The following is a 27,896-nucleotide window of genomic DNA, read 5'->3' as shown; positions in this document are numbered from 1 at the left end:
TTGTTATTATTATTCTTAGATTATACTCGATGCTTGAAAACCCCGCTTTGATAATCAGGAAGTTTAAATTCTTCCTGCACTTTGCTGTACTTCCTATTTTCTGGATCCATCCACATCTAATGTAGCTTTTCCATGTTGCATTGGCTCAGGGATAATATCAGACATTTTCTTTGTTCCTTCTTATCTTTCATTAGAAGAAATCAGGATTCCTCCTTTCTTGCTTGAGTATCTTCTTTTTCCAAGCCAAAGCAGCCCAGTTCCAGCTGCCCTACCCTCTGTGGCTCAGGCAGGGATGGAGGTACAAAGAAGCTGCATGAGGAGCTTGCAGAAAGCCTGGAGCAGATGGGGGATTGAATCCAGGTTTTCCAAGGCCAAGATAATCATCTAATTGCAGAACTGTTGTTCCCCATTTACCCTGTTCATCAGCTTCCCTGGCACTCAGCAGCAGGAGATCAACTTGAGGATGGGTTGTGCTGCAGAGAACAGGCACTGCCAGCTCCAGGGCAGCTGCTTGGTTTGAGGGCTCTGAGTGGATTTCAATTCACAGCAAAGTAGCAAACATCTGGATGCAAACTCCAGGGACACGAAGATGGAGGAGCAGGTCTTTTCGCTTGGCATGGTGCCTCCCAATCCAGCTGTGTGGCTTGCAGACCCCTGTAAAAGCCCTGCATGGCCAGGCTGGCTGCAGCAGGAGGCAGGCAGGGTCTGCAGGTCCGCTCATGACAGGGACAACTGCCCTGAGTGGGGTACAGGGGCTTCCTCAGTGTTCTGCTCAGCCTGTCTGTAAGCCAGCAGTCTTGGGAAGAGCTACACTTCAAAGGCCAGCCATTAAGCCCACACACATCAAGGTATAAACAACCCTGAGACTTGCTTTTTTCTTTCCAAGTGCTGCTGCCCTTTTCTCTGTGTGCTCAGTGCCCACCCTCGGGCTCTGTCTGACTTCCCAGCAGCTGCGGCTGCTTCATCTCCCAGTGAGAGTTGGATGACGAAGCCTCGCTTAGCTTGAACTCCATCTTCCCCCAATGCACATCTGTGGCTTGCTTTGACAGGAATTTCACCTGGGCCTCTGGGAACTCGTGATGGAGATGCAGTTACTGATGTCCGAAGTGAGGGTCTCCTCTCCGCTGCTTCCCAAGCTTTTACCTTCTGCCCAAGTACTAGAGCTGGTCCTGACCCTGCATGGGCAGCTGGGGCTCCAGGAAAGGGATGATGCCCTGGCATGTGCAGGGGAATCCTGCCCTATGCACCCACTCTGCTTTGGTAGTGGGCAGTTTAGAGGCTCCTAGATCTGGATGTCTCACCTGGGTCAGTGTGTGTAGGAGCTGGTGGTGACCTGTCCTCTGGGAGCATATTCCTCTCTTTGGGAATCTCTCTGTGGGCCTTCCACAGTGTCAAAATCCACAGTTTAGCTGAGTTGCATGAGAAGGTGCTTTGTCATCTGCCTTGTAACTTCATGACGTACAGCGTGAGAAGCAGTTGATGGTCATTTTCTTTAGTTGTTTTCCCTTTGTCACTGTATAGGCGTATCCTTTCTTCTCAGTGGCCAAAGATGTCTCTTCAGTGTCCCATGGGGTTTGTACCACTGCTGCCAGAGGTATTTCAGGCCAAATGCCCCCCTGGAGTTACACCTGGGTGTAAGACACGGGGTAGAATTCAACTTTGAACCCTGCAATGGTCAGGCAACCCCTGAGCAGTCCCAAACGGTTTAACTGGAGGTAGCAGGAGTACAAGCACTCGTCCAAAGACCCCAGTGCCCACTGCAGGGGACGTCCCCAGCCCATCCTGACCATCCATTTTGCTGGCAGTGCCTGTCTTCCAGGTGACAGATGTGGCCCAACACTCATTTCACACGGGCTGTGGACCATCCATTGTCTCCCTTCAGGTTAGAGACATAATGAAGGGTGTTAATTTCTGTTACCAGTCCCCTAAAGCCATCCGATCCCTCTGCTCTTTCTACGCCACGTTAATCACGTCCTGCAGGGGCAGAGGATGTGAGCAGGGTGAGATTTTCAAAGAAGTAGATTAAAACAAGAGGAGAAGCAACCGGACAGCGCTGAAGATGTGGGAGGATAATTTTAATTGAGTTTTGTGAGGTTTAGCCATGCGGTCAATAGGGGCCACTGGAAGAGGGGTGCCTATATATGCTGAGCAGGGCGGCTCATCTTGGGCTCCTGGCAGTGGCACAGTGGGAGCTGCCAGTGGCATTTTGGCAGGTCTGAGGATTTCTACCCTTTGAGGAGTGAATCCTGTGGACAGAATAGGTCCTGTTCCTGCCTGAAGGCGCTGGGCTCCTGCTCCCCTCCCCACGCATCCCGCTGAGCCGGAGCTGCCCTCCGAAATGTCAGGGAGAGGAAGCAATCCTTGGCTTGTTAGTTTCTACAAGGAAATAAAACGCACAGATGGCTCGAGCATCCTCTATCTCAAAGGCAGGAAAAGGATTCTCCGGGCAGGAGCAGGCAGCCAACAAACCCGGAGCGATTCAGCGAATGGGGGACCAAACAAAGCGGTGTCTGGCCAGCAGCAGAAAGGGTGGGCCGAGGGGAAACGAGCTCTCTGATGTGCGAGAGCATCCCTCACCCGAGCAGGGCAGCAAACAGCCGGCTCCCCTGGGGCACGGGGAGGCTGCTGACAGCAGAGATCCTGGAGGAGGTCTGCAGGGTGGCCCCGGCTGACCCGCTGCCCCAGGCCGGACATGTGGCTACCTGACAGAGGCTAACTTTGGCTCAGGACATAGCCTCTTGGGGAGGATGGAGTAGGGAGTGAGCGCGGGGGGGTGTCAGGGAGAGGAAAGACGGCAGGAGACAGAAATGCAAACATGGGCTGACAGCATGGGGCAGGGGGAGGGGAGGAGGAAAAAGCAGGGTAAACCTGGCAGGATGGAGCAGGAAACCAGGCTGGAGTGAGGCAGGGCGATGGTGAGATAGTGCTTCCTGCGGGGGGAGAAAGGCAGACAGGTAAACACTCCCAGGCAGCGCTCCTTGACCCCTCTTTAGGATGCTTTGGGATGACGGCACCATGGTGGCTGTGCCCATGCAGGGCACATGACCATGTCCCTAAAGCAGGTGGCAGCATGGTCGGGCATCAGGTATAGCTGTGCTCTGCTGCCTCAGGGCAGCTCATTTGTGACATACCCTGCTTTAAATCCCTGCCTAGAGGCACCAAGGGACCAGGACTGAAGGATGCAAGGGGAAACTTTGCTCCTCAGGACAGCCCAGCTCTCTTGAAAGTGTATTCTGCTTCCAAGTTCTTCTGTTTCTGTCTGCTGATGAGACTGCCAGCTTGGAAAGTCCAAGAGCTCCTGCCTCCATACATCAACTTACCCAGAGATGTCCTGGGGCAAATTAATGTCTTGTTATGCTTTTGGTGCTGGACAGGAGGGATCAGGCACCCAATAATGATGATCACCTCTGTGTTTGTGAGTGTTGGTTGAGTTCCTGTATCATTAGTGCCTTGTATCCCTTGAAAAATGACAGCTTGCTCTGGTTGAAGCAAAGGAACACCTTATGCTTTGGGAATATCCTCACAAAACAGTGAGGACACAGATCCACCACACTTTTGATTTGGTGCAGTTCTGGGCTTTGAGGTCCACAGATGAAAATCTCTGGACAAGAGGAGTGTTGCCTCACCATTAGCATCGCCCACCCTGAGAAGGGGAAAGGCGTTGCTCTGGGTCTGAATGAGTTCTTTGTGCCTGGGGTCAGTTGTGTGGCTGGGACAGTGATCAGTGATGCTGCAGTAGCACAACACAGGGTGCAGAGGGTCTGATGCTGCACAGATGACCACAGCCCCTGTGTTTAACCCCTTCTGGGACAGCTCTGAAGTGATGGTCAACCCTAAGCTGCAGAAAAAGAGCATCTTTCATGAATGCCATAACAGAAGGGACCTGCTTCCTTTGCCCTTGTGCAAATACATAATTTTGGGAGGATTTCCAGTTTTTTACCATTATAAGGTTTGATTTATTCATTGCTTACACCTCAGCCTGTTTGCATCTTGCCCACAGAGCCCTTTAGCACGCCACTTCTCTGTTTTTCCCCCAGCTTCAGCATGGGCATGGGTGTCTCCTGGGCAGAACCTGCTCCATTGCAGTGAATTCCCACCATGGTTTGGAACTCACCCTGCCCACTGTGAGGCTGGAGAGAAAGCACCTGGTATTTCACCCCCACGTTTGCTGGAGCCTGCCGTTCATTTCTCAGCCTCGTGTGATATCTCACCTCTCTGCAAAACAAGCCTTCCTCCGTGCTGGCAAGCACCGGGAGGAGGAAGAGGAGGAGCTGACAGCCCTACGTCCAAATTCCCCCTGCTGCCCTGCCAGCTGCCTGCTCCTCGCATGACGTGACACTCACGCTTTGCCACTCCAGCCCACAGCTGGATGCTTGCCCTGTGCATGAGAAGGAGTCACTCCATGAGGGAACTTCACAGCCCTGTAGGTGGGAAGTTGGCCCGGCTCTGCCTCCAGCATGTGGACTTCCATGTGTCTGTGGGCAGCTGCAGGCCCTCCAGCACCAGGGCACTCGGTTACACCAGCACAGGGCAGGTGGGGAAGAGGTAGCTGAAGCAGACGAGGAAGCTGGCTGGGGTTAGTTCCTGCAGGGCAATGATGCACGTGCAGTTTTGCCAGCAAATGCTGCTAATTCGGACAATCCCAAGGACTGAACAAGCCTGCAAAGCTGGAGAAGAGGTCTGCAGAAAGGACAAAGCAAAGTTTCTCCTCCCTGTTCCCCAGTACCGGCTATGGCTGCTGTTCTGCATCAGAAAGGGTCATTCAGTCCCCATTTCATCAATTGACAGTGAGGTACCAGAATTTTATTGCTGGCTGTCCAGGAGCAGGTCTGTGCTCACATAGTAGCTATGGTGCATGATTGCAGGTCTAAGTGCATGCCTTGCCCTGCTTGCAAGGGAAGGACCCCACTGCTGGCTTTGCAGCCTGCAGGGGCAGCCAAAGGTTTGGGCTGTGGGTAAAACCCAAGTGGCACAAGAGATGCTTTGCAAGAGGAGCCACAGTGAGCTATAAGGTAGTGCTGGGCCCTGAGCAATCCCAGGGCATTTGGAGTGCTGTTGAGCTCTGGCCAGGGACGGGTCAGAGAAGCTGCCTGTATCCAGTGAGTCAGAAGAGGCTCACCCATGGGCTTTGCATTGCACACTGGGGATGGGGGTAAATTCAGGGGCTCCATCCTGGATCCTCAGTCTGGGGATCCAATTACCTACCACAAACCTGCCAGAAATCCCTTATGTAGAAAGTGTCCCGGAATCTCTCTCAAGTTCCTGCCTTGCTTTGTCAGGATGCTCATTGACTGGAAATTTTGCCTGGATACCATGAAGTAGGGATGGGGAAGCAGAGTCAGGAAAGCTTTGTTATAGGAAAAGACACCTTTTTTTCCCTTCCAGCCTATCTTTTGCCCCAGTACAGCACTGGAGCAGCCGGGCTGGGTTGGGCTGTGCATGCGAGGTGCAAGGAGACAAGCGGTAACCCACAGCCTCAGCAGTACCTGTGGTGGCAGGAGCGTGAGCCGTGCCGGTTAGCTGGGGACACGCGGCCGCTGCGGCCAGAGCGATCCAGCCCAGCGCCGGGGAAGGAAGTCAGCGAGAAGGACAGAGTGTGAACAAAACCCTGTCCGGAAAGGCGCCCGTTAATCAGTCAGCGGGGCCGACTCAGCAGAGAGGGAGGGAAGGGGAAGCGGAGAGGGGCTGAGGTGGTGTGCGGGGGCTCGGAGTGAGGATCCGGTGCAGGGCTTCCTGCGGGTGGAAGCAGACGGAGAGTGGGAGCCGTGTTGTGCCATGCTATGCCTGCACCTTCACCCATGCGCAGCCTTCGCATGGGTTTCCAAACCCATTGCTCACCGCAGCCGTGCTGCCTCTGACATAAATGCTTTGCAGTGATTTAACCATCTGCAGCCATTACAAGGGAAAAACAGCCCCATGAGTGTGGAGAGGTGAGGTCAGGCACAAGGCTGGAGCCTGCAGGCTGCTGGGTCTCTGCAAGATGCCGCAGGGTGGGTAGCACTTTCTAGGGTGAGCATGGCTTCCCCAGCAGGCAGGGAGAGCCCTGGGATGCAGGCCCCCAGGCCTGCCACTGTGCTGGGAGCTGCAGTGATTTCAGAGTGCAGAAAGAGGCAAAGGGAGATGGAGGAAATAGAACCAGCAGATATAAAGAGAAGGCCCTGGGTGCAACCTGGCCCCTTTCAGAGCTGAGCGCCGAGAGATCAAGGCTAGGAAAAGCGCTGGGAAATGCACTCCTCTGAAAATAGACAAGGTGTGAGTGGCTGGGATCCTGCTTCCTCTCGCCGCATCCCATCAATCCCCCTCTGTTTATTTTAATATCCCACTGCCAACTTGCTTGGAAACCACCTTTTAAAAACAAAGCTCGCTGGGGCTGCTGCATGCCTTTTTAATTACACTAATGCTCTCCCTGTGCAAGGGCATGATTTGGTGTATATGAGAGAGCTGGATCTGCTCGGAGGGCCGAGGAGATAAAGCATCACCAAGGTTGGAGGTGGGGAAGGAGGGACTCGGAGGAGAGGAGGCGCTCCATGCTCTGGAGGCATCTCCCTTGCACCATGGGATTTGCTGGAGACACAAACCATCTGTATGTCAGTTAGCAGAGATTTAATGGCCAAACTCGGCACCAAGTCCAGTGCTGGGGAGAGTGAGACACAGGAGAGACCCATAGCAGGACACACGCTCCCCTGGGGATGGGAAGGACAGGGGCAGCAGTGGGGTGGATCCATCTGGCAAGCACAGAGAGGGATGGAGAACCTGGGAGGGGGATAGAGCTGATGGCCTTGAAGATGCTTCTGCAGGCTGGGAATGGCTCTTTGCATCCCTTTGCCTGTTTTGGATGCCATAGGTGCCTGTGGACATCAGCATCCCGAGATGAGTGTGGGGTGGGACGTCAGGGTGAGCAGTGGGTCCCCAGCATGATCCAGTGCCTGATGCAGGGAGTCCCTGAAGCTCCTGGCAGTCTGGGGCTGATGAGGAGGCTGGACATCCACAAGAGCCATCCCATCCCTGTGCCGCGGTGCTTTCGGAGGGAGCAGTCGTTCCTTTTCCTGTTGTACTCGCGGAGGGCCATGCACAGGATGCATCTGCAGGAATCCCACAGCCTCAACCTGCACAGATCGTACTTTTCCTTTCTTCCCCTCCACCCCCTGCCGCTGTTTGCTAACAGGTCACCGTGCAGCACGTGAAGGGAGGCAGGGGGTTATTTCTGCAGCCATCCTGCTCTCTCTGAGCCCAGCGGTGGGGCAGATGCAGCACACAGCAGCATCCGAGAGGCTCCTGTCACCTTGGACCGCTTATTTAGTGGTTCAAGCAAGGGGGACCACTCTGGTTTTAAGATTCAATTTGGCTCCAGTCACAGCCAGCCCCAGATATTGCTGTGCCATGGTTTTGGGATTCTCTTTCTTCTTGCTGCCCCAGAGCACTGATGGGGTGAGAGGGTCTGTTGTCCCAGCCAGCCCCATGGCAAGCCATATCCTTTGCATTTTGGGCTGAGCACCATGGAGGTGCAGGCCCTGCTGCTTGCTGGGGAGATGGACTGGCAGGCTGTGGCCATCTGGAAAGCAGTGTTTGCACTGGGATAAGCATGTCCAGCATTAATAGGAAATGCAGCTTAGTGGTCAGATTCCTTTCCCCCCTACCCCCTTTTTTTAATAAACCTCGTTACATTTTGAAGGGATTTTACCAAAAATGCGGTCATTTATTTGCACGGCCCCGGGGCACATTTTTGTCTGTGACATTTGACGTCCCCTCCCTTGGGGAAGGGGTGGTTGGAGGCATGAGGCAGGGTTAGGTCCTGCACGGGGGCTGAGGGCCGGTTCCAGAGGCCATGGTGACGCCAGCCCGAATGTGTGTTGAATGATGACCGATGGCTGCTGTTGTTGTCACTGAGAGAGGGGTGTCTGCAGGACAGGACATGGGGAGCAGGACCCGCACATAGGCTGAGGTGGGCTGGGGCTGACGCCGCCTCACGTGGGCGATGGAAGAGGAGGCAGGAGGTGTCCGGGGGGGAGATGGCTGTCACCCCGCCGTTGCCATGGGGGCAGCCGTGGGGACACCACTTCGGAGCCGCGCGCAGGCGGGAAGGAAGTGGAGAACAATCGGGGAGAACAAGGCCGGCGGCCCTGGGCTGGCGGTGCCGCTCCGCACGTCCCTGCTCCGCCGCAGGGTCCCCCTCAGCAGCCTCTCCTGGTGGCGGCAGAGCCGGGCACCTCGGCTTCGCCATGGGCATCTCAGAGGCCGCGTGTCAGAGGGGCTGGCGGCCATTGGTGTCTCCTGGTTTCGCCATGGAGACACATTCATCGTGTGGCTCTGCCATAGGGATTCCAAGGGCTGCGGTCCTCAGGCCATGGTTTTGGAGGAGAGGTGTCACGCAGCGTTCCTGCTGCTGGTGATCTGTCGCATCTTCCTGTCACATCCCTGATACATGGGTTTGAGTGTTACGGGGGAAGGAGGGAGAGGCGCACACAATGTGGTCGCAAAAACCTGGTGTTTCTATAGAGAATCGAGTTAGCAACGTATTTTTGCATTCTTTTCTTCCTTAGCATTAACATCTACCTGAGTCACAGCTTCACATTTCGCAACGTTGATGTTTTTTTCTATTTCGGGTTAGTTTGCTTGCTTGTTTTTGCAGTCACTGAGACTTCTCTTTTGAATTATCTCACATCTCCAGGAGCTGGAGTTTTAAGATAAAGATCACAAAGTAATGACAGTCGGTAACACTGTGCTAATGAAAAACAAGGGGTATGTCTCTGAGGGTAACCGGTACTTCGAGATGTTTTGTCCATGAGGAGCTGGCTTAGGGTGCATGTCTGGCATGCCGGAGATGCAAGCATTGGAGAAGTGGGACTCTCCCAGACAAAAGCTGGAAGAACAGTGTGATAATGTTTAACTGCCTGTCCTTGAGCCTGGATAACTTCTCCCCTGGAATGCCTATCCAGCTTTGGTGGAGGGAAGGGGGCTGCTGTAATCCCCAAAGGACCACCTGTACCTGAGAGCGCCCAGCAGGAGAAGGGCATTCAGTAAATCACTGCCAGCTTCTGGGAGCATCTCTGTACAAATGCTAAGAGTTTTGCATTTGTGGTGTGTGGGCACCCTGATTTGTCCCTCTAATTACAGAAAACTACATGTGTATAAAAAAATCTCCTGCCAGATTCCCTCCAGGTAGCAGATAAGAACATTTCAGAGCCCTGTTCCAAATGAGCTCAATCTCAGTCACCTGGTGAGGAATGGCCACACCTGAATTCCCTGATTTCTGGTCTTCCATTCTTTTTCTGGCCCTCATCTGTGCTAGTCTGCCTGTCTGAGCCCAAGAACTGTCTGGCTGTAGGGCTGTTGGTGAAGAGCTGCTCACTGGAGCCAGAGAGGCTGCAAATGAACCACTTGTGGCTCAATGAGCCAGCATTAAACTGTCTTTTAGGAGCAGACTCCTATGAGCTGCTTCCTCCAAGAGGCCCATGATGCCAGGCTAGCTGCTGCTCACAGTGGTGGGTCCAGACTAGAAGATGTCTGCATCATCCCCTCTCTCCTTTCTTTCCACAGATCTGGTGAGCAGCTATTCTATGACCCCCCCTACTCTTAGCATCACCGAGGAGGAACACGTCATCAACGCCAAGGATACGCTGACCATCACCTGCAGGTAAGGCACAAGCAAGCGTGGCCCTGCCTAGACTGGTCCGACCTGGTGAGTGCTGGAGGACCAGGCAAGGAGAGCCCACCAGGGACACTCTGCCTGCAGTACACCTGCAAATTAGCACAGCTGACTGGAAACCTTCCACATTCACCAAGTGTGAATTCATCTAATTAATTAAAGAAGAAACTGAAGATGTCTCAGAGGGGATGGTGAGAACTTCTGCTGTAGTCTTGTAGGCAGAAGGAAGATACAGAAACATTTGTATGATCTGATAGCTCCCTTGTAAGCTCTTTAGGGAAACTGGCCTTCCTGACTCTCCTTGTCTTTCTCTGATCTTGTTTATTCTCACCTCCTCAGGGGCTGCAGTTCTGGTTTTTAAATCTGGCAGGTTATTTGCAGGCGCATTGAGAAATGTCCACAGGAGAAGGCAAGAATGCACTTAGTGATGGCTGTGAGAGGCTTCCGGCTTTTCTAGGAAGCTGGGATTTCATGCTCTGCCTCGTACACATGGGGGTGAAGCTAAGTTCCAGTGAGGCCAGGTGAATAACTGTGAGAAGAGCTGGAGCATCTCTGGTTGTTTTGGAGATGTGGCTCTGAGAAGGTGATGTGCCTGAACTGATTTATCCCACGCTGGGACACTTGGCTGTGCATGTTTTCAGCACTACCCCCTATCCTGGAGAACTGATGAAGATCAATTTTCCTGACAAAGCTGGAGTTTTCCTTCAGCAGCTGAAAGCAGATCCATGCTTGGGATCCGAGTGCTAGGGGCCAGTGGGGATATAAATTCAGCGTGGGCCTCAAATGGGTGTTCCTCAGTGTTATATATAACCGTGCAGTAATTACCGCAAGCACTTGGCTGGCATTGTGTTCATGTCTTGTCACAAACATATTTAACTTTTCCTGGAACAGATGGCATTGCTTTTACTTTGTGAATCAGTTCATAGCCAGGGGAGAGGGACAGAGGAAAGGTTGTTGATGGTCATACTGAACTGATTTCACTCTGTCTGGGAAGATAAGTGGTTGTGGGCTTGTTCATATGGTGACCTGAGGAGTCATGGTGTGTGCTGGGCTGTAGGAAGTGCACAAGCTGGAGAACTGTGGTCTGCCATGTAGCTGCTATGGGGGCATAGAGGAAGAGGAAAGAGTGTGAGGACTCCAGTGCTCTGCTGTGACAGCATCCACAGATGATATTGGAACTGACACTCTTTGTTAAAACCTTGGAATAGGGGAGATTCAGTGAGATTATTCTGAATGAGCTTATAATCAGACCAGACACTTTCTCAGCAGTGGCCCAGGGAGGGACACAGAAAGTGGTTTCAAGGCCATGTTGCTGGCAGATTGAGCCAAAGCTAAAGGACATCCTGAAGTTAAGAGTTGTGGTTAAAGACAGTATCTTCTGCACTCAAGCATAAGTGCATATCTGCTTAGCACCATGAAGTGGGAAGCCTTTCTTTGCAGGTACCCCTTCTGGACTCTGGACAAGGCTGCCCTTACCTTGTGCACTTTTTAGGTATCAATTAATATGAAGGAAAATCACATGAAGTGGAAAAACAAAATCTTATTTCCAGTGCAGACTGTCCATGGCCTGCATCGTGCAAGCTACAGAGTCAAGTGGGACCAAGCTCCGCGTTTCCTGCTGCAGTGCCAAGGTTCATCCTTCAGGCTCACAGTGCACTGGCATGGACACAGCTGAGATAAGGAAGATCCCTACCCCTGGCTCCAAGTGCTGTGCAGGACTGAGCTGGCCAGCCAGAGAGCAGCAGGGCCACCTGCAAATAGTACTAAAACCCCTGCACCCTCTGCTCGTGTTGGCCCCTGGCTGCCCCTCACTCCTGCATCCTGCTGTCCCAGCCGTGCTCCTTGCAGGCTGTGCAGTGTCCTTCACACCATCTGCAGGTCTCAGCATCTCCTGTATGGCTCAGAAGTTCCCCTTCTCCCTCTGAGCTCTCAAGCCTGTGTTTGTCTTAACGCCTTGAGGAGAGGATTTTGACTGCAGGACACTATTATTTCACTTGAATGAAAAGTAAATCTTTCCTGGTCCCTGGAACTCTGATTACACCCAGCTGCTTCTCCAACCTCTTCTCTGGACCATGGCCCACCCTGGGAAGACCTGGCTTGTGTTAATGGGAGCTGAAGACAAAAACATGCAGACCACCAAGAGAACAGGCAAAGGAGAGGGTGGTGGGGCAGGGTAGGGCAGAAACAAATATGAAATCAAATCCAGGATCCAGGGATTTCCTGCTGAGCATCATGCTGGAGGTGCCTTCAGTTTGACCCTGGTCTTCCCTTGAGAGCAATGTCCTCTGGCTGCTCTTCGAGCTGCCCTGGAGCCAGGAGTACGAGCCTGCTTGAAGCAGTGCTGCAGCAGAAAGCTGAGCTCAAAACCCACCATGTGAGACTCCCTGGAGACCTTTCAAGCTTTACCCACTGAGCGTGAGAGTCCCGCAGCCAATTGCCTTCTCAGGCTCCCTTGCAGCAGCCTGGATCTCACACACCCACAGCTCTGCAGCCCACCTAGCATCATCAGTGACCAGAGTCCATGCCAGGCCACGGGATAAGCGATGCTTCTGGAGCTGGGCATGCTTAGCAGAGACACAAAGACAGCACGCCACAAGGAGCCACCAGATGCTGGGGCTGTGCTTTTGCAGATGGCATCGCAGACAGGCATGTTCCCTTGTCACCCAACACAATGCACTCTTGAGAGGCCCACACAGAGCAGGGGACCAGTGTAGGAGCATTCCTCAAAATACAGATCATGCCAGGGCTGGCTGAGAGCCCCAGTGATGTTTTGATCTAAGCATGTGGCAGAGCAGGGCAAAGGGGCTGATGCCCACATGGACAGTGCATCTTTTATTAGCTCCCGTCCTGAGAAGGAAGGAAAGAATATTGTGAATCTCTGCATTCATGCCCTCAGCAGCCTGTGCTTCGGAAAAGCAGAGAGCTTGTGCTGTTCCAGCTCATGAATATTGGAGCAGAGCCCACAGGATCCAGCTGCACGACAGCAGGAGCCTCCAGAGGGATCAACTTGGTCCTGGCTGTGCCATCCCCATCCCACCTCATCCCACCCTGCAGATGCTGGGCACCCAGGCGGGGAGGGAGACATAGTATTTACAGAAAGAAGGGCAAGGTTGTCCTTTGCTGCCCAGTGACTTATTAATAGAGCTGGTTCACAGATGCACAAACCCGACTCTGACAGAGAGGAAGTCTTTGACCCCAGAGCCCTCTTGGCTCCTATGGAGGAAATGGGTGTTGTGGCGGGGCTGAAGGAGCCTGAGGATAAAGCAATGCCCCACTGTGTCTGCTCCGGAGCAGTGTCCAGGGGCACACACCACCTGCTGCTCTTTCCTACATGTGTGTGACTGCTGTGAACATCCTCTGCAGTGCTGAGGGGGGATCTGTCTTATCCCAGGTAAGCCACAAAACCAAGCTTTGCCCATCATAGCACGCTTGGGAGCTTCAAAGAGGATTGAAGGAAAGTGGTGCCAATTGCAACGTCTCCCTTGAAGACCATCTGTCCTGAAAATATTTAAGAAAACAGCTGTGGAGAAGCCCACAATGCATCTGTTTCCAGCTGGCTTCAGCAGGCTCCATCACCCAGCAGCACATTATTGGAGCTGAAGGAAAACAACTTGGGAATAAATCTCTGAAGGTGACAGGAAGTAGGAAACCATCCAAAACTGCTGTCTGGACCTTCCCTCAAATGCAGAGGGTAGATTCAGAAACAAACCCACGTGAGTCTGGCCTGTCATCCTCCCTGTCTTCTTCTGGTCCTCTTAAGCACACCATTGAGGTTAACTTGGACTCACACTAGCGCCTACACCTTTTGTGTCTCCACTGGCTCTGGTTGAGCAGCACATGATCAAGGAATGCCTTGGTTTAGAGCTGCCCGCAGGCTGGTCTGCAAGTCTGTTTGTACTGGCCCATCCGTGTTTATACAAATACGTGTCACTCAGTTAGTGCAAGCCTTGATGGTTAATAAAACAAGTGGATCTGATAATGTGTGAAAATCCCAGTGGGTAAACAAACAGAAAGCGGAAACACTGGAGACTTGTACAATTACCCTGCTCCTTGTGGAGAGCCAAAAATGCCTGAGCAACCGCAAAGGGCTTTGGGGCTCCTTTGTGCAGTTGGGGTGTGAAGCGCTCAGCTCTGGGTTGAGAACAGGGCCAGTCCCATGGTCTGTGCTTGGTGCAACGGAGCCATGGGCACAGCAGCAATGGGCATGGCAGAGGCCACTGGTTGATCAGATTTATTAGTGTTTTCCCTGTGCATGCGTAGGATGGGGAAACTCAAAATTCAAGAGCTTTATTTTGATAGAAGTGCTTGTGAGACGGCTACTTTGGAAAAGCCTGCCTGTGATTCATGGCCACAAGCCACCAGAGCTGTGCTTCCAGTCCTGCCTCAGGCACCGATGGCATTTTCCGTGAAGGCAGAAGTCTGAGCTGGGTCAGAGGGGCTGCATGGCTGTTCCCAAGGGCACATCACTGCCTCCAGAGCCTTTATGCCTGGTGATGTGGGGAGAGTGCAGCACAATATCTCCAAGCTCAGCCACAGTGAGCAAGACAGCAAGGTCTGCAGGAAGATAAATCAGCTGCTGAAGACAAACACAAAGGGGCAGGTCTTTCCCCATGCTTGGACAGGAATCCTGTCCTTGTTGCGTATGAGCCGTTTGCCCTCCGATAGGACCTTATCTTACTTCCTTCTTGCTGTCTGCATTGAGCTATCGGTGATGCTCATGATCTGGCTGCGCTTAGAAGCATTTGCCCACAGAGCTGCCCTGGCAGAGGAGCCGCATGTGCCAACATGCCTATTCCCAACTTGCATAATAGATGAACCCAGTTTCCCCTGATAGAGCAAGCGGTGTTGACAAAGCGCCGTTCTCATCCCACAGCTGTCTCTTGCGAGGTCTTCTTTTTTCCCCCTTCTTTTGCACATTCTTAAGTGACTTTCAGATTTACTGGCAAACTTTCAAGTGGAGACTCGGCCTTCCTCTGAAAGGGGCTCTGATTTCACAGAAGGAAACTTCCAGCATGGAATAAAAGCTTGTTTTGTTTGTAGTAAACAAGTGCAGCTATGGCAAGCTATGGTGGCGCGTGTGTGCGTACATGTGCATATGCAAGCTTCCCGCTCTGGAGATCCTCAGTTATATATAAATAGACACGTGCACGCTCTGCCTGGGGGTTTCTTGCAGTTCCTGGACTTCTCTGTTTGTCTTTGGGCTGCTGGTGAACAGGGTCTGTGGTTATGGAGAGGTGTCTGCAGGCTGGAAAGAAAATGGGAAGGGGTAGCAGGGTTCTGTGCAGAGCAAGGGATCCCCTTCCCAAAGCAGCAGGGAAGGAAGCAGTCATCTGAGCCTCCCTTGTTTTTACCTTGTGGTCTTTTATCCCTGACTCCCTCCTGCTTTTCTCCTTTCCGTTTTCTTTCCAGTCTGCTCTCCTTCCCTCATTCTCGTTCCCACTCCATTCATCACAGCATGAGCCCCAGCCAGCAGCTACGCTGAGCCAAGGGAACTCATCACATCCATGTGTTTTCTTAATAGCTCTGGACCCTTTTAATAATGAGACGGAATAGAAAATAAATGGAGCCTTTCCCTCAGGGCCCTATGTGGCTTCTTGTTCTGGCATCAATACCAGCAGGACAAACACATGGGAGGGGGAGTCCTGCTTGTGAGTGGGTTGATATCTTACAGCTTAGCATGGCCAGAGAGGTGGCCTGGGGAAGGGATGAGCCCCTGCTTCCCCAGCAAGCAGATTAGTGAAGCTGCTTGTGTCTGTTCCTCTCCTTGGAGGGCAGCCGTGCCTCAGCCTGATAGATGTGTGTGGAGTCACACAGGGCAGTTAAATCCTCCCTGCATTCCCCCTGCTCTGCCCAAAGCTAACTCTCCTCTTTGCCCATGTTTAGAGGCCAGCACCCCTTGGAGTGGTCGTGGCCTGGAGGCAAGGTGGACCCTGCTGGGAAGGAGAAGGAGACCGAGTTGGTGGCCTCAGCAGCCCCCAGCAGCAGCCGGGCAATCCGAGAACAAGACTGTGAGGGCACCGGCACGAAGCCATACTGCAAAGTCCTGGTGCTGACGGAGACCCAGGCGAACGACACGGGTTACTACCGCTGCTACTACAAGTACATTGATGCCAAAATCGAGGGCACCACAGCGGTCAGCACCTACGTGTTTGTGAGAGGTAAGAGCCACCCGTCCATGTGCACCTTCAGCTCAGGGGCAGTCTGTGCACCAGCATCGTAGCAGGAAAAGCCCAAAGCGCACCCCAGACTCCCAGGGGAGAGCGTGGCTGCTGCAGGCTCAGGGATGGGGTCAGGGGGTGGTGGTTCCCTGCACTTTGAGGGAGTCAATATCCGTCCATGGCAGCAGCGCCCGGGATTCAATTACGTCCTGGCCGGGGGGCATCGCTCCAGCCAGGCTGGAATGCAGGAATTTAAGGAGTGAAAGCCGGGCCTCAGAGATGCTTCACCACTAAAAAAAGCACCAGAGTTAGCTTCTGGGCAGCTGGGGCTCTCTGAGGTGCTGGCAGCTAGGGATGATAATGTTCCATGAAGCTGAGACAGAGGCAGAGGAGCAGTGGTACGAACATACCGTGTGCAGCCTTCTCCTGTCCCCAAGCTCTAAGGCCCTGGAACCACTTCACAGTGGCAGATTTGGATGCTCCTCTTCACCCAGTACTGGGGCTGCTTGCACAGGCAGCATTATGAGAGGTGTTTTGGAGGAGAAGGGCTATCCGCTGGGCTTGAAGCTGGAACCTCAGCTCAGCAAGTGGCTGCGGGGCCAACACTCAGCTTCTCCATGACCCAAGGTCTCCTCCTCTGCTGTCTCCCCTGCTGCTCGCAGCATGCTCCAGCAAGATAAATGAGGGCTGTCCCCTGGGAACAGTTGGCTGAGCTATTTCTCTTTCCGCCCCCATTTATTAGTTGGTGCAGTTGTCATGAGCCAGGCAGGTCATGACATACAAGATGCATTTTTGAGAAGTCCCAGGGCAAAGCCAGATTTGCCTCTGCAACTATGCAGAGAAAAATGCAGGGGCAAATGAGAGAAGCTGGGCAGCTGCTGGAGAGGAATGGAGATCTGTTTGGGCAATTGCATCCTCTTCCAGTGGGCTCTGCTGCTCATCCTAAAACAGGACAGAGCTTCCCTGGATCCCAGACATGTTGTGGGGAGATGTCCGTGAGCTGGCCAGGGGTGTTCAGGCACTCTGGAGTATCAGGATGGAGGCAGAAGGCTTCTTAACACAGGCTTAAAACAAGTACAACCCAACAAGCTTACATGCAGGGAGCGCTTTTGTAGGAGCCTGATTTGCTTTGTGATCCAGCAAATGCCACTTTGCCCCCTTGTCCACCTTCTCACCTCCAGCCTCATGTGCAGCTCAGTAATGGCTCTCCTGTTTACCAGAGAGCAGCAAATATGCACGTGCAGTGTAGCTTAAGGGCAATAAATCCCACACTGCTGGGGCCCATGGGACTCACAGTGCCTGTGGACAGCCTGTGTGCAACAGATCCAGCCAACACCTCGCAGCGCTGCTGTGCACATGGCTACACTGACTCCAGTCAGGCTCTGCCCTGTTAGGGCTATCAAGCATCCAGGAAACCTCAGAATCCGCCTTTCCAGACAGGACAAGCTTTCAGGCAGGAGAAGGGACATGTCAAGAAAACCCAGGCATACAGTAACCACAGACATTGCAGAACATCCAGATAAAGCCCTGCCTGTTCCTGCTGAACTGGGCTGCAATGTGAAACTGTCCCTCGAGAGCTTGGAAGCGCTGATGTAAGTGTTGGGGATGTTTGGAGACAGCATGGTCAGACCACAGGTTTATCCATCAACCTCATTTCTCATGTTAAGAGCTTGGTGGAATTGCCAGGAACCAGAATATCTGTGCTTGGCTGGAAAAATGGGTTCTTCCACATTTTACCTGCAGCTCAGTTCTCAAATGAACTCTCCACACATATATCTCATTTCCCATGTGTCCGGTTAGGTGTGTGTTTTATTACAGCTACAGATAGTGCTGTAAACATACAGAATGCCTCATCAGGGTAGAATAAGATGTGTGCAGCCCCCATCTCATAAAGCTTAGCATATATTAATGAAGAAGATGCTAAATTATTCCCATCCGACCCATTAAGACAGCCTAATAGAAAATATGTGATGTGGTCAGAGAGGGGAGTTAGTGCATGAATCACAAGCTCATTGGCAGCAGGACCAGCCCAGTAAATCAGTTAGCTCTTGGCTGCAGTCTGAGCTTCAAGGGGACCTCATATTCTCTCACCTCTGACAGTTGTGCACCTCCTCCCTCTGCCCAGGGCTCAGGAGAAGAATGAGGAACATATCCACACTCGGAAACAAATCTGTGATTTCAGAAGTCAGCAATCCTGAGGCAGCACAAAACCCCAGGAAATAAAGATGAGAATTCTCTGGGCAATCCATATTTTCATAAAAGCTGACCAACACGTTTGCTGTGCATGGCTTGTTTCACCTAAGCTGTAGAAAAAAACACTTCAGCAGGTCTTTGCAGCATATCAGTTTTAGATCAGATTTAGATCAGTTTTAGATCAGATAGATCAAAAACTAAAGGAATTCCCTTATGCACTTAACAGTGGAAGCACTGGGTTGGATTGGCTTGAGCCCAATGTGTTTTGAACAGCTTAGGCAGCAGCTGGCATGAGGCACTGGAAGACAACTTGCTGCTTTCCTACTGGTCATGGCTTGGGATACAAGTGTATCTTGGTCTCACCAGCTCTTTCCAGTGTATCTGGAAAGAACCAGAATTGGGGTCCATGCTGCCTGTTACCTTGTTATCTCTTTGGGATCAGGTTGGTCATTGTGCCCTGTGTCTGGATGGTGCCTGGCACAATGGACCGTAACACATCTCCTTTACTTGCTGCCATCAGCTCTTTCCAGCCTGGACCCCTGCTTGGGCTCTTCTCATTTGACACAGACAATGCACTGAGCAGGATGCAGCAGCGCCTTCTGCAGACCCTCTGCTTCTTGGTACTGGGTCCCCATGGAGCTTAGTGCAATGTCCCTGTCCTTGCTAAGTCATGTCACTGATTAATTTGGGGTGGGTTTGTTCTTCCTGTCAATATTTGTGCTTGCGGCGGTTGGGAGGCAGTGGGGTGGCAGCCCTGGAAAGCTCAGCTCATCTGTTTATCTGCCGGCCGGGATGGCTGCAGGATGACATCTGCATACCATTCCGCTGCGGATCACTTCCTCGCCCTGGAAGGTCACGCTGCCTACATGGCACCAGGTCGGCACAGCCCAGCACTGGCTGGGCAGGCACTGAGCCCAGGATGAGACCTGATGGTTACACAGAGGGTCAAACCCAGGCAGAAACCTTGAGGGGGACAGGAAAGGGGAGGTGACTTCCAGCACTGCCAAATGTCACACAAGTGCCGCTCCACCGGTATGGTGTTCCATGTGGAGGAGCTGGCTGGGCCAGGCGCTCACCTCTGCTGCTCCCTTTGCATTCCCGAGCTCCAGGTGTGTCCTCTAAGTGTTACACATTGCAGATGGGGCCATCCAGCTCAACACCACTCCCTCTGGCAAGCTCATGCTGTAGCAAAGCAAGCCAGAAAGCCTCCTTTTCTTCTGGTTGGTCCCTCTTCCCAATTCTTTTCTTGCCTCTGTTTAGTAACTTCTTCTCCTTGTATCTCTTCTTCAGATTTTGAACAGCCATTTATCAACAAGCTGGAGACCCTCCTCATCAGCAAGAAGGAGTACACTTGGGTACCCTGCCTCATGTCCATCCCTGATCTTAATGTCACACTGATCTTGGTGAGAGCTCAGCCAATGGGAGATTCTGGACCACAATGTTCATTTGTTCTGCATTTGTAATGACCTGAGTGGAAGCAGGACAGGCACTGCCAGGAATGGAAAAGCATGGGACACATTTTCCATGGAAAGTACAAGCCCCTGGCTTCCTCGTTTTATTTGCTGGTTGAAGCTGTGCTGTCCAGTTCCCTTGGGCAGACCCCACGGGTTTCCTGCCAACCTTGCTTCTCTTCCCTGGAGCATTATGAAACAAAACAAGACTTTCTTTTAATCCCATTTTCCTGCAGCATCCCCTGTTTCTCTGGCCTCTGTGATCTACAAACCCTTTAGGTGATCAGCATCCCCACGAGGGAGGAGGCTGCAGCCCTGGGGCTGATGACTAAAAACAGCTCTGTTATCAGTTTGTTTGTGCCTTTCATTTTTTTTTTTTTTTTTTCCCTTTTTTTTCTTTACAATGCAAATACATCCTTCCAGGATGAGTGTTACTATTGTACAACGGCCTCCAGGGACACTCTGGGGGCCAGGGGCCTTTCCCTTGCCCGGGAAGGACACTACCCAAGGTCAGCACTCATCCCAGTGGGGCTGATGTTTGGGACATCAGCATCAGTTTCCTTAGCTATCACTAGAAGTTTCCATTCCTGGAAGTCTCTGGCCCACTCTGCAGATGGAGAGGCTCGTGGTGCAGGATACGCTGCGCAGGGTATAGGGGAGGCTGGAATTCCTAGATGACAAACCCTTGGGGGAGAGGGCAGGAGGCCAGCACAGCATGATGCTGCATCGTTTCTTCCCGCAAAAGCGATGTGTTAGCCAGCAGAAAGCCTGGAAGGGGTGGGGTGGGAATGTTGTTACCTTCTTTTTTCAGTTGGCAAAATCTTGATTTTTCCAGCAAAATTCCCTCATCCACCCTGATGGGAAGAGCACTTTCTGGGACAACAAGAAGGGGGTGCAGGTACCGACACACTTGATCAGGGATTCCCTGTATGTCCAGTGTGAGACTGTCATTGACAAGAAGGTCTTCAGATCCAATTTATTCATCATCCATATAGCAGGTGAATACTTGGGAAGGTGCAGGAGAGAGCGGTTTGGATGACTGAAGTTTATCAGTGTGGCTCATGGGGTTGTTATGGTCCTCTCTAGCTATACTGACTCTGCATGGTGCTTGTATCTCCTCCTCTGTGTGGCAGACAGAGACACACCACCCACCAGGGGGTCATACCGAAGTCTCCTGTAACTGCATGGTCTGAGTCACATAGTTAATAGATCTGAAATGCATTTCCACTGCCTCTTCCTCATCAGGGAGCGAGCTGTACGACATCCAGCTGTACCCCAAGAAAGCCATGGAGCTGCTGGTGGGAGAGAAGCTGGTCTTGAACTGCACAGTGTGGGCTGAGTTCAACTCTGGCATCCGCTTCCAGTGGACTTACCCTGGCAAACAGGTATCAGCAAACAGAGCAGCTCCAGAAGCACGGGGCAACTTTCCCTCCAAGTCATTCCTTCCTGCCCTTTCATGTGTGCCTCTTCACATCCCTGGCAGGGCTCTGCTTCATGATTCTAACCGTGATGAGCCCAGCACATCTTGGTCAGAGCGCTTTCCTGTTTTTCTCTCCTGCAGTGGAAGGCAGACAGACGGAAGACCCTTCTTTCTCCTTGCTGAGGTCTTATTGCTCTGGGGCTCTCCTGGGCAAACACTGGCTTCATTTCCACCAGTGCAAATCCAGAGCAAACATCATTGCCTTAAAAAGAGCTGCTCTAGCCGCACAGTCCTGCTTACCAAAAGCCTGTGAGGGGGTCCCTTCCTGTGTTTTCCTTCCCTTACCCACTGCGTTTTCCCCCTGTTGTAGCCTCTGGCTGTTGTGAACAATAAGATATCAGTAAGGGCATCACTGTTCAGGTACCTGTAGGCCTCCCATCCTGGTTACTGGGCTGCAGATAAGGGCAGAACTCTATGCTAAGCTCTTATCCCAGCCTCAGGGCTTGCACAGCCCCATCCCGCTGATGTCTTTCATCCCCTTCTCTCTGTCATCTCCCACAGACACAGCGGGCAGTGATAGAGCCTGAGCGCCGGTCCCTGCAGACACACACGGAGCTCTCCAGTATCCTAACCCTGCACAATGTCAGCCAGCAGGACCTGGGCAAGTACACGTGCACAGCCACCAACGGTGCCCAGATGCTGGAGGAGAGCACGGACGTCATCGTGCATGGTACAGTGCCTTCCAGTCCCTGCAGAGCCACAGCCAGAGCCCATCTGCAAGCACAGCAAGCCCCAGACTGCTTAAACAGTGCTTGACACAGGGCTCAGTAAAGGCGCTCCTGCACCTCCATCCCACTCTGCTTTAGTAAGACCCAGCCTCCATCCAGTCCCTCAGCCCTTCTGTGCCCCAGAACCACTCTGGGATCACATTCAGCAACATGCCAAGGTGACAAGTGAGATGCAAACACCAAACTGGCCCAAACACCATTGGGATGGCAGGACACACAGGTCTTGTGGTTCTGTGGCAGAGGCAGTGTCCCTGTGGCATGGCTGGCTGGGAGGCATGAGCTGCAGGAGCACAAGGTGCCATCAGCACTGGGTGGCTGTCTCCTGGCAGCAGAATGTGATGGGGCAACACAGCCTCCCTGTGCCCCTCATGGCTCCCAGCAGCAAGGCAGAGGCAGCTCTTCAGCTGCCAGAATCTCAAAGCAGTGCTGACCTGCCCAGCCCTGCCTGGCACCCACTCCCTTCTGCTCCAGAAAGGGGCCCCTCCTGGGGACAGGGGTGCAGAAGTGAGGCTGGGGGTCATATGAGCAGATAAGACAACAGTGGATTTTGGTTATTTTGACTTCAGTGTTTCAGAGAAGTAGTCATTGTCAACTGCACTGCCTCAGCACCCTGCCTGTCCTCAGTAGAGAGAGCAGATCTTGGTAACAGCATGTTCCTTTGTGCTCTCCTCTCCTCCATGCTCACCTTTTTGCTTATAGAAAAGCCCTTCATCAACGTGGAGTGGAGGAAGGGCCCGGTGATAGAAGCCACTGCAGGAGATGAAGCCGTAAAGCTGCCAGTGAAAGTCGTGGCTTACCCCCCACCAGACTTCCAGTGGTAACGCACCTTTCTTATGCTGATCACCTTCTCTTCCCTTCCTTCCCTCCACCAACTAGGAAAGCTTAGCCTGGTCCCTCTGTGGCCAGGATTGTCCCAAATATCACATTTTTCCACCCATGGGGATAATTTCTCCCACCTACCCTGGCTTTCAGCTGCACAGATTGGGATGGGAGGAGGTGACATTGCAGGGAGAAGCAGCAAAGGTCCCGGCAGCTCAAATGGAGCTTGCCCCTCTTGTCCCCCTGCAGCAGGGGTCAAGGCTGGCCAGAGGAGCAAGACAGCTCTGCTTATGGCAGAGCCACAACATCCCCAACCCCAGGCACATCCATATAGGACCCGTAACTCAGGTCCAGGGAAAGCCCAGGGGTCTCTCCAAAGAGGTCCCCAGTGCTAGCAAAGAGCACCCTGACTGTGCTCTAGTGGGGACCAGCGAACCCCTGCCCAGCTGCCAGTGGGACACTTCCTCCCCATGGCTGCATTTTCTCTCTGCCTCCCCGCAGGTACAAGGACGGGAAGCTAATTCCCAAGCAATCTCAATCTTCAATGCAGATCAAGGATGTGTCGGAGCAGCACTCTGGGACATACACGCTGGTTCTGCGGAACAGGCTGGCAGGGCTGGAGAAGCGCATCAGCCTCCAGTTAATTGTCAATGGTAAGGGATGGGTTCAGGGCTGGGGCTCTGGGGAAAGCCCATGGCCCCAGCCTTTGGGCTACTCCAAGACCAAGTCCTTGTTGTTGTCCTGAAGTGGCTGGTACCTACATCATCTCCTGCTCCCTCATTGCTGATAGATGCTCTGGTTACATTGAGGCTGGTTCCTTGTGGCCTGGTGATACGGCATAGTTCTCTTCCTGGCTCCATCACTCTCAGCAGGATATGTCCTTGCTCAGGAGCCATTTACTAGGACAAGATTTGAGGGGTGACCCTGACTGATGTGGACTTGAGGGCAGTGCAGCTACAGCACACACAAAGCCTGGAGCTGGAGCTGTTCTCTGGGAAGCTTCTGGAGAGTTTTCCCCTACAGAAACTGGTCCCAGTCATGCAGGAACCAGATGCCAGCAAAGAAAGTGTTGGAAGGGCACTGCTGCTTGGAGATTTGTCTCCAGCAGGCTCTGTAACCCTATGTTGGGGGCTGCCAGACAGTGCTTTGAGCTCTGCAGCATCCAGACAGTCTCATTCTGCAGAGGAAGGAGAAATTATGCCACTTGAATCTAAGTATAATCTGCTCTGCCTTGCTGGTCTGAGGTCCCCAGGAGCTGCCCTGAGAGCCACAGTGCTTTAGTGCCCAGCCTCTGTAGAGATGGGCCTGGGGAGGGCTGTGAGTGGCCTGGGGATGCAGGGGCTGACCTCACGGTGTCACTCTGATCCTTGCAGTTCCTCCACGCATCCATGAGAAGGAAGCCTCTTCCCCGAGCATCTACTCCCGGAGGAGCCCCCAGGCTCTCACCTGCACAGTTTATGGCATCCCAGCACCAGAGGTGATCCAGTGGCAGTGGAGGCCGTGGATGCCCTGTCGCATGTTCTCCCGACGCAGCCTGTAAGTGCCATTTCTTCCAACACCAGTGTCTTACCAGGCCATGAGTATGGCATTGCGGGCTCCTTGTGACCATGGCTGTGTCCTGGACCCCATCTCACTTTTGCTGTCCCAGCCACAACATGGCAAGAGGAGTACAGCACTGACTGATAGCTTGGAGCACTGAACACCCACTGTGGGGAGGCAGAATGGAGTCCACCAGAGACACTTGTGATCCATGTGGGAGTTTTCCCCAGCCTGGCTGGTCCTATACACCCCCTTGGTGAGACCCTGGGACAGGAGCTGGGGCTCAGCTCATTCCTGCCCTAAAGTCCCTGTGGTTCTTTGGTCCTTCGTCATCTTCTTGGTAATGATTAGAAGCTAAAGTGCATATAGGCAGGGGAGTAGAGGTGCTGTGTGCAGGGAAGAGTTGCTGAATCCAGGGGAAGAGCCAGCTGCTGGAATGGTTTGCCAGGAAGGTGTTTGTGCAGGCAGCACTATTGGTAAGCAGGAAGGGTGCGTGCCCACTGCCTGTGCCCTGGGAAGCTGGGGCAGCACGAGGCAGGGCTACAGTGACATTTTTTAGTGGCAGGAAGAAGGAAAAGGGATGCTAGGGAGTTATAGCCAGAGCAGTCAGGGTGGAGGACATCAGGGTGCCTGGAGGAAGCCAGGTCCTGCAGCCCTGTACAGGCTGTTACCGAGCCAGGGACACCAGAGAGCTCTCCGTTGCATGCAAGTGCACTGTGGCCCTGTCAGGAAGCAGAGGGGCCCATGAATTATGAGCACTGTCTCCCAAGGCCACCATATTTCTGCCTAGCATAGCTCCAGAGGATGCAGGAGGCTTCTTTCCAGCTTCCTGTTGTTTACACAGCTCGCCACTGTGTTCGCTCCACCAAGCGCTCTGCCCCACACTGCCAGTGCCCTTGCCACTGCCCTTGGGTGCTCAGCTCTCCCCTGCTTCCCTGTCATCATAATCCTTCTCCCTCCACACCTCCCACCCTGCATTTTGGGCAGACCCTGCTCTCTCCCAGCCCCAGCTGCATTTCAGAAGCAGGCTGCAGGCTGGCAGATTTAGTCACTTCTCCCAGCTCTCCTTTCTCAGCCTGAAGAGGTGCCACCATGTTCCTGTCAGATGCTAATAGCATCTCTACGTGGGATGTTTCCCTCATGGTATTTGTTGAATCAGGAGCAGCAGAAGCACCTTGGGTGCTACACCATGTGCTCTCCAGGCCAGCCCCCAGCCAGGCTGTGACATTCCTGACTCTCAGTCACAGCAGAGGTTTAAGGCCTTGTTGATGACCAGAGGCATCAAGAACTCCCTGAGGCACACATGAACCAGTTTCACCCCTACCTTCCTCCACCCCTAGCAAGGAAAGATGAAACCACAGTTTTGGGGGTGAAAACACTGCCTGAATCTGTTCCCTGCCTTGATTTTCACATCTGTAGATGTCTGCCTCACTAGTGGCTGTGGTGCGCCCTTATAAATCACATTAGAACTGATAACTGAAAGACACAGGAAATTTTGCAGAGTCAGAGGACAGGGACAACAATTCTCAGACACAAAAGCTGGTTTTGCTGCCTTTATCCCAGCTGACCTGCTCTCCATCTCTCTCCTCTTTCCCCTGCTCCTGGATTAGCAATAGCAGGCACCGGGCAGCGAGACGTCATCAGAGGGACCGGATGCCCGAGTGCAGGGACTGGAAAGATGTGTCGCAGCAGGATGCAGTGAACCCCATTGAGAGCATCGACACCTGGGTGGAGTTCGTGGAGGGACGGAACAAGGTGAGGCTGAAGCTTCAAGCCCATCAGGAGTGAGGAGCTGGAGACAGGCACTTCGGAGGGGTCCTTTGTGATCAGCCAGCAGAAACAAGCCTGGCAGAGACAGATCTGGGGAGGGCTTCACACCTCTGCTACTAAAGTAAATCGTTCCCAGCTCTGGGGCTCTGCAGTACCAGGCAGCCCCAGGGCGAGGGAGAGCTGTCATCTTTGAGGAATTACCCTACATCCAGAGAGGCTCCTGCTGGGGCTGACTGTGCAGGAGGATTTACACTGATTGCTGTTGAATGCAGGGCACCCAGCTAGGGAGGGCATGGGGGATGTGTGCTATAGGGGCTCCTGTGGCTATTTCTGAGCACTCCTGCATGAGCTGTTCTGGGAGAGCCAAACCCCACAGAGCAGCCTGGGCAGCTGGGAAGAGAGAACAAGAGTCACAGACTGACCAGGAAATCTCTGGCTTCAGGAACGTGCACGTGTATGGCAGGGTATTTCATCCAGCTGCCCCATCCCAGCGGGGTGAGGGTGGTATGGAGATGCTGGCATCCCTCTGCTGCAGGTTTGTGAGTGCAGCACATGTGCCCCACAGAGCTCACTTCTCCATCACAGTGTTTCCTCTCTGGAAGGAACATCTCTCCTTTATTGCAGCATGTGACCTACATGCTCTGATTGCTGGCTGTTTCTTTCTGTCTCTCTGGTAGCTGCGAGTGTCAGGTCTGTGCCATGACGGGGTTCCTGTTCCCACTGGTGTCGGGCACCAGCCGCTCACAGAGGGATGCAGAACAAACAAAGGGGCCCCTGTTTCCGAAAGTCACTTCCTGTTTTCCTACACACCTCCAAAGGCACTTCCCGTCCCCTGGCCTGGCGGGAGTTCATCACTCCGCCAAAAGGGTGGCAGGGGCAGATGCTTCTCCTCCCAGAGCAGCCGAAGGGAGAGGCAGTGATTGGTGTCCCCCAAGCAGGCGAGCATGGGTGGTGGGAGCTCCTGGGTGAGAAGCCCTTGTGTCTCCCTCCACATCTGACTCTGGTCTTGGTCCCTTTAGATCTTTTCTTTGTATTCCTCATTGTTTTCCTTCTGTTCCTCAGCTGTGTCCTTCTCATTCTGTCTACTTAGTTGTAACTGTCCTGGGGGTCCAACTTTGGTTGTGCAGTCCAAGGACATGCAAGAGTTCTGGCTAAAAGAGCTCTTAAACTTGCAGTAGGATGCTATGTCCTCAAACCTGCTTTCTCTCCTTCTCCTTTCTGCCTTTCTACTCCTACCACCCTCCTCTGGATTTTATTCTGTCCAGAAAGGCCAGAATGAGCCGCAGGGTGTGCAGCGCACAGCCATGCACTGCAGGATGACATCAAATCCAGAAAGCCCAACACAAACATAACAGCGCAGATTAGAAGGAAAATCCCCAAGAAACAGGAAAAGCAGCACACAAAAGTGCCAGCAATAGGGTCACCTCAGCTGTATTGAATAACCCCAAGAAACGGAAAAGGCAACACACAAAAGTACTAGTAATAAAGTCACTTCAGCTGTATTGAATATGCACTGAATGAATTCAGTTCCTTTGATTAACACAGGCTAATACATTGCCACTTACAACGGAAATGCTTCCCAATAGGGTGAATAGTAAAAAGTGAAGTAGTTTCCCTGTAGGAGGAATATTTTTTTTCATGTTAAACATTGTCTCATTAGGGGGGTTATTGCATGGATCCACTTGTCATTTAAACTGGAGGGAAGAGAAACCTGTGCTTCAAACTGCAGATCTCCTCTAAGGGGAGTGCTTGCAACACATTTGGCCTCTCACACATGTACAGTGTGAGCTGGGAGGAGGAGAACATCCTTACTACCCTGCTGCCTTTCCTGGCTTATTTGGAGGCAGCGTCTCCCGGGTCTGTGCTCACAGGACAGCACCCTGGCTCACTGCCCAACCTTAGTCATGTCTTGCTGGAAGGAGGGAGGAGGAACCTTTCAGGGCCCTGTCTATGTACACTTAAAGAGAGAAGATGACAGCTTTTTCTGAAGTGGTGAGAGCTGGGATGCTTTCACAGGTTTATTTTCCCCTTATGGATTAAAGGAGTGTTCTCAGGTTTGTGAGTACCTGTAAATTCCACTGAACTCTGTGGGACACCAAGTAGTCACTTAAC

The 27,896-nt window shown here is 52.8% G+C and overlaps 1 protein-coding gene across 1 annotated transcript in view; it reads left to right on the top strand.

Annotated features, from left to right (window-relative positions):
• The window catches only part of FLT4 (fms related receptor tyrosine kinase 4), a gene marked incomplete at both ends in the record, with an annotated part of 52,312 nt that overhangs the window by 10,908 nt on the left and 13,508 nt on the right, over positions 1 to 27,896 (top strand). The window contains 10 exons of the mRNA XM_080627270.1: positions 9,538 to 9,634; positions 15,530 to 15,804; positions 19,288 to 19,400; positions 20,284 to 20,446; positions 20,694 to 20,833; positions 21,430 to 21,598; positions 22,356 to 22,473; positions 22,977 to 23,128; positions 23,849 to 24,011; positions 25,631 to 25,769. Of these exons, the coding sequence (XP_080483396.1) occupies positions 9,538 to 9,634; positions 15,530 to 15,804; positions 19,288 to 19,400; positions 20,284 to 20,446; positions 20,694 to 20,833; positions 21,430 to 21,598; positions 22,356 to 22,473; positions 22,977 to 23,128; positions 23,849 to 24,011; positions 25,631 to 25,769 (1,529 nt within the window). The remainder of the gene's footprint in view (positions 1 to 9,537; positions 9,635 to 15,529; positions 15,805 to 19,287; positions 19,401 to 20,283; positions 20,447 to 20,693; positions 20,834 to 21,429; positions 21,599 to 22,355; positions 22,474 to 22,976; positions 23,129 to 23,848; positions 24,012 to 25,630; positions 25,770 to 27,896) is intronic.

Source organism: Psittacula echo (genome assembly GCF_963264785.1).
Source record: "Psittacula echo genome assembly, chromosome: 11".
Taxonomy (NCBI): Eukaryota; Metazoa; Chordata; class Aves; order Psittaciformes; family Psittacidae; genus Psittacula; species Psittacula echo.
Note: the sequence above shows the minus strand (reverse complement) of the source record. Positions and strands in the feature narration are given on the sequence as shown.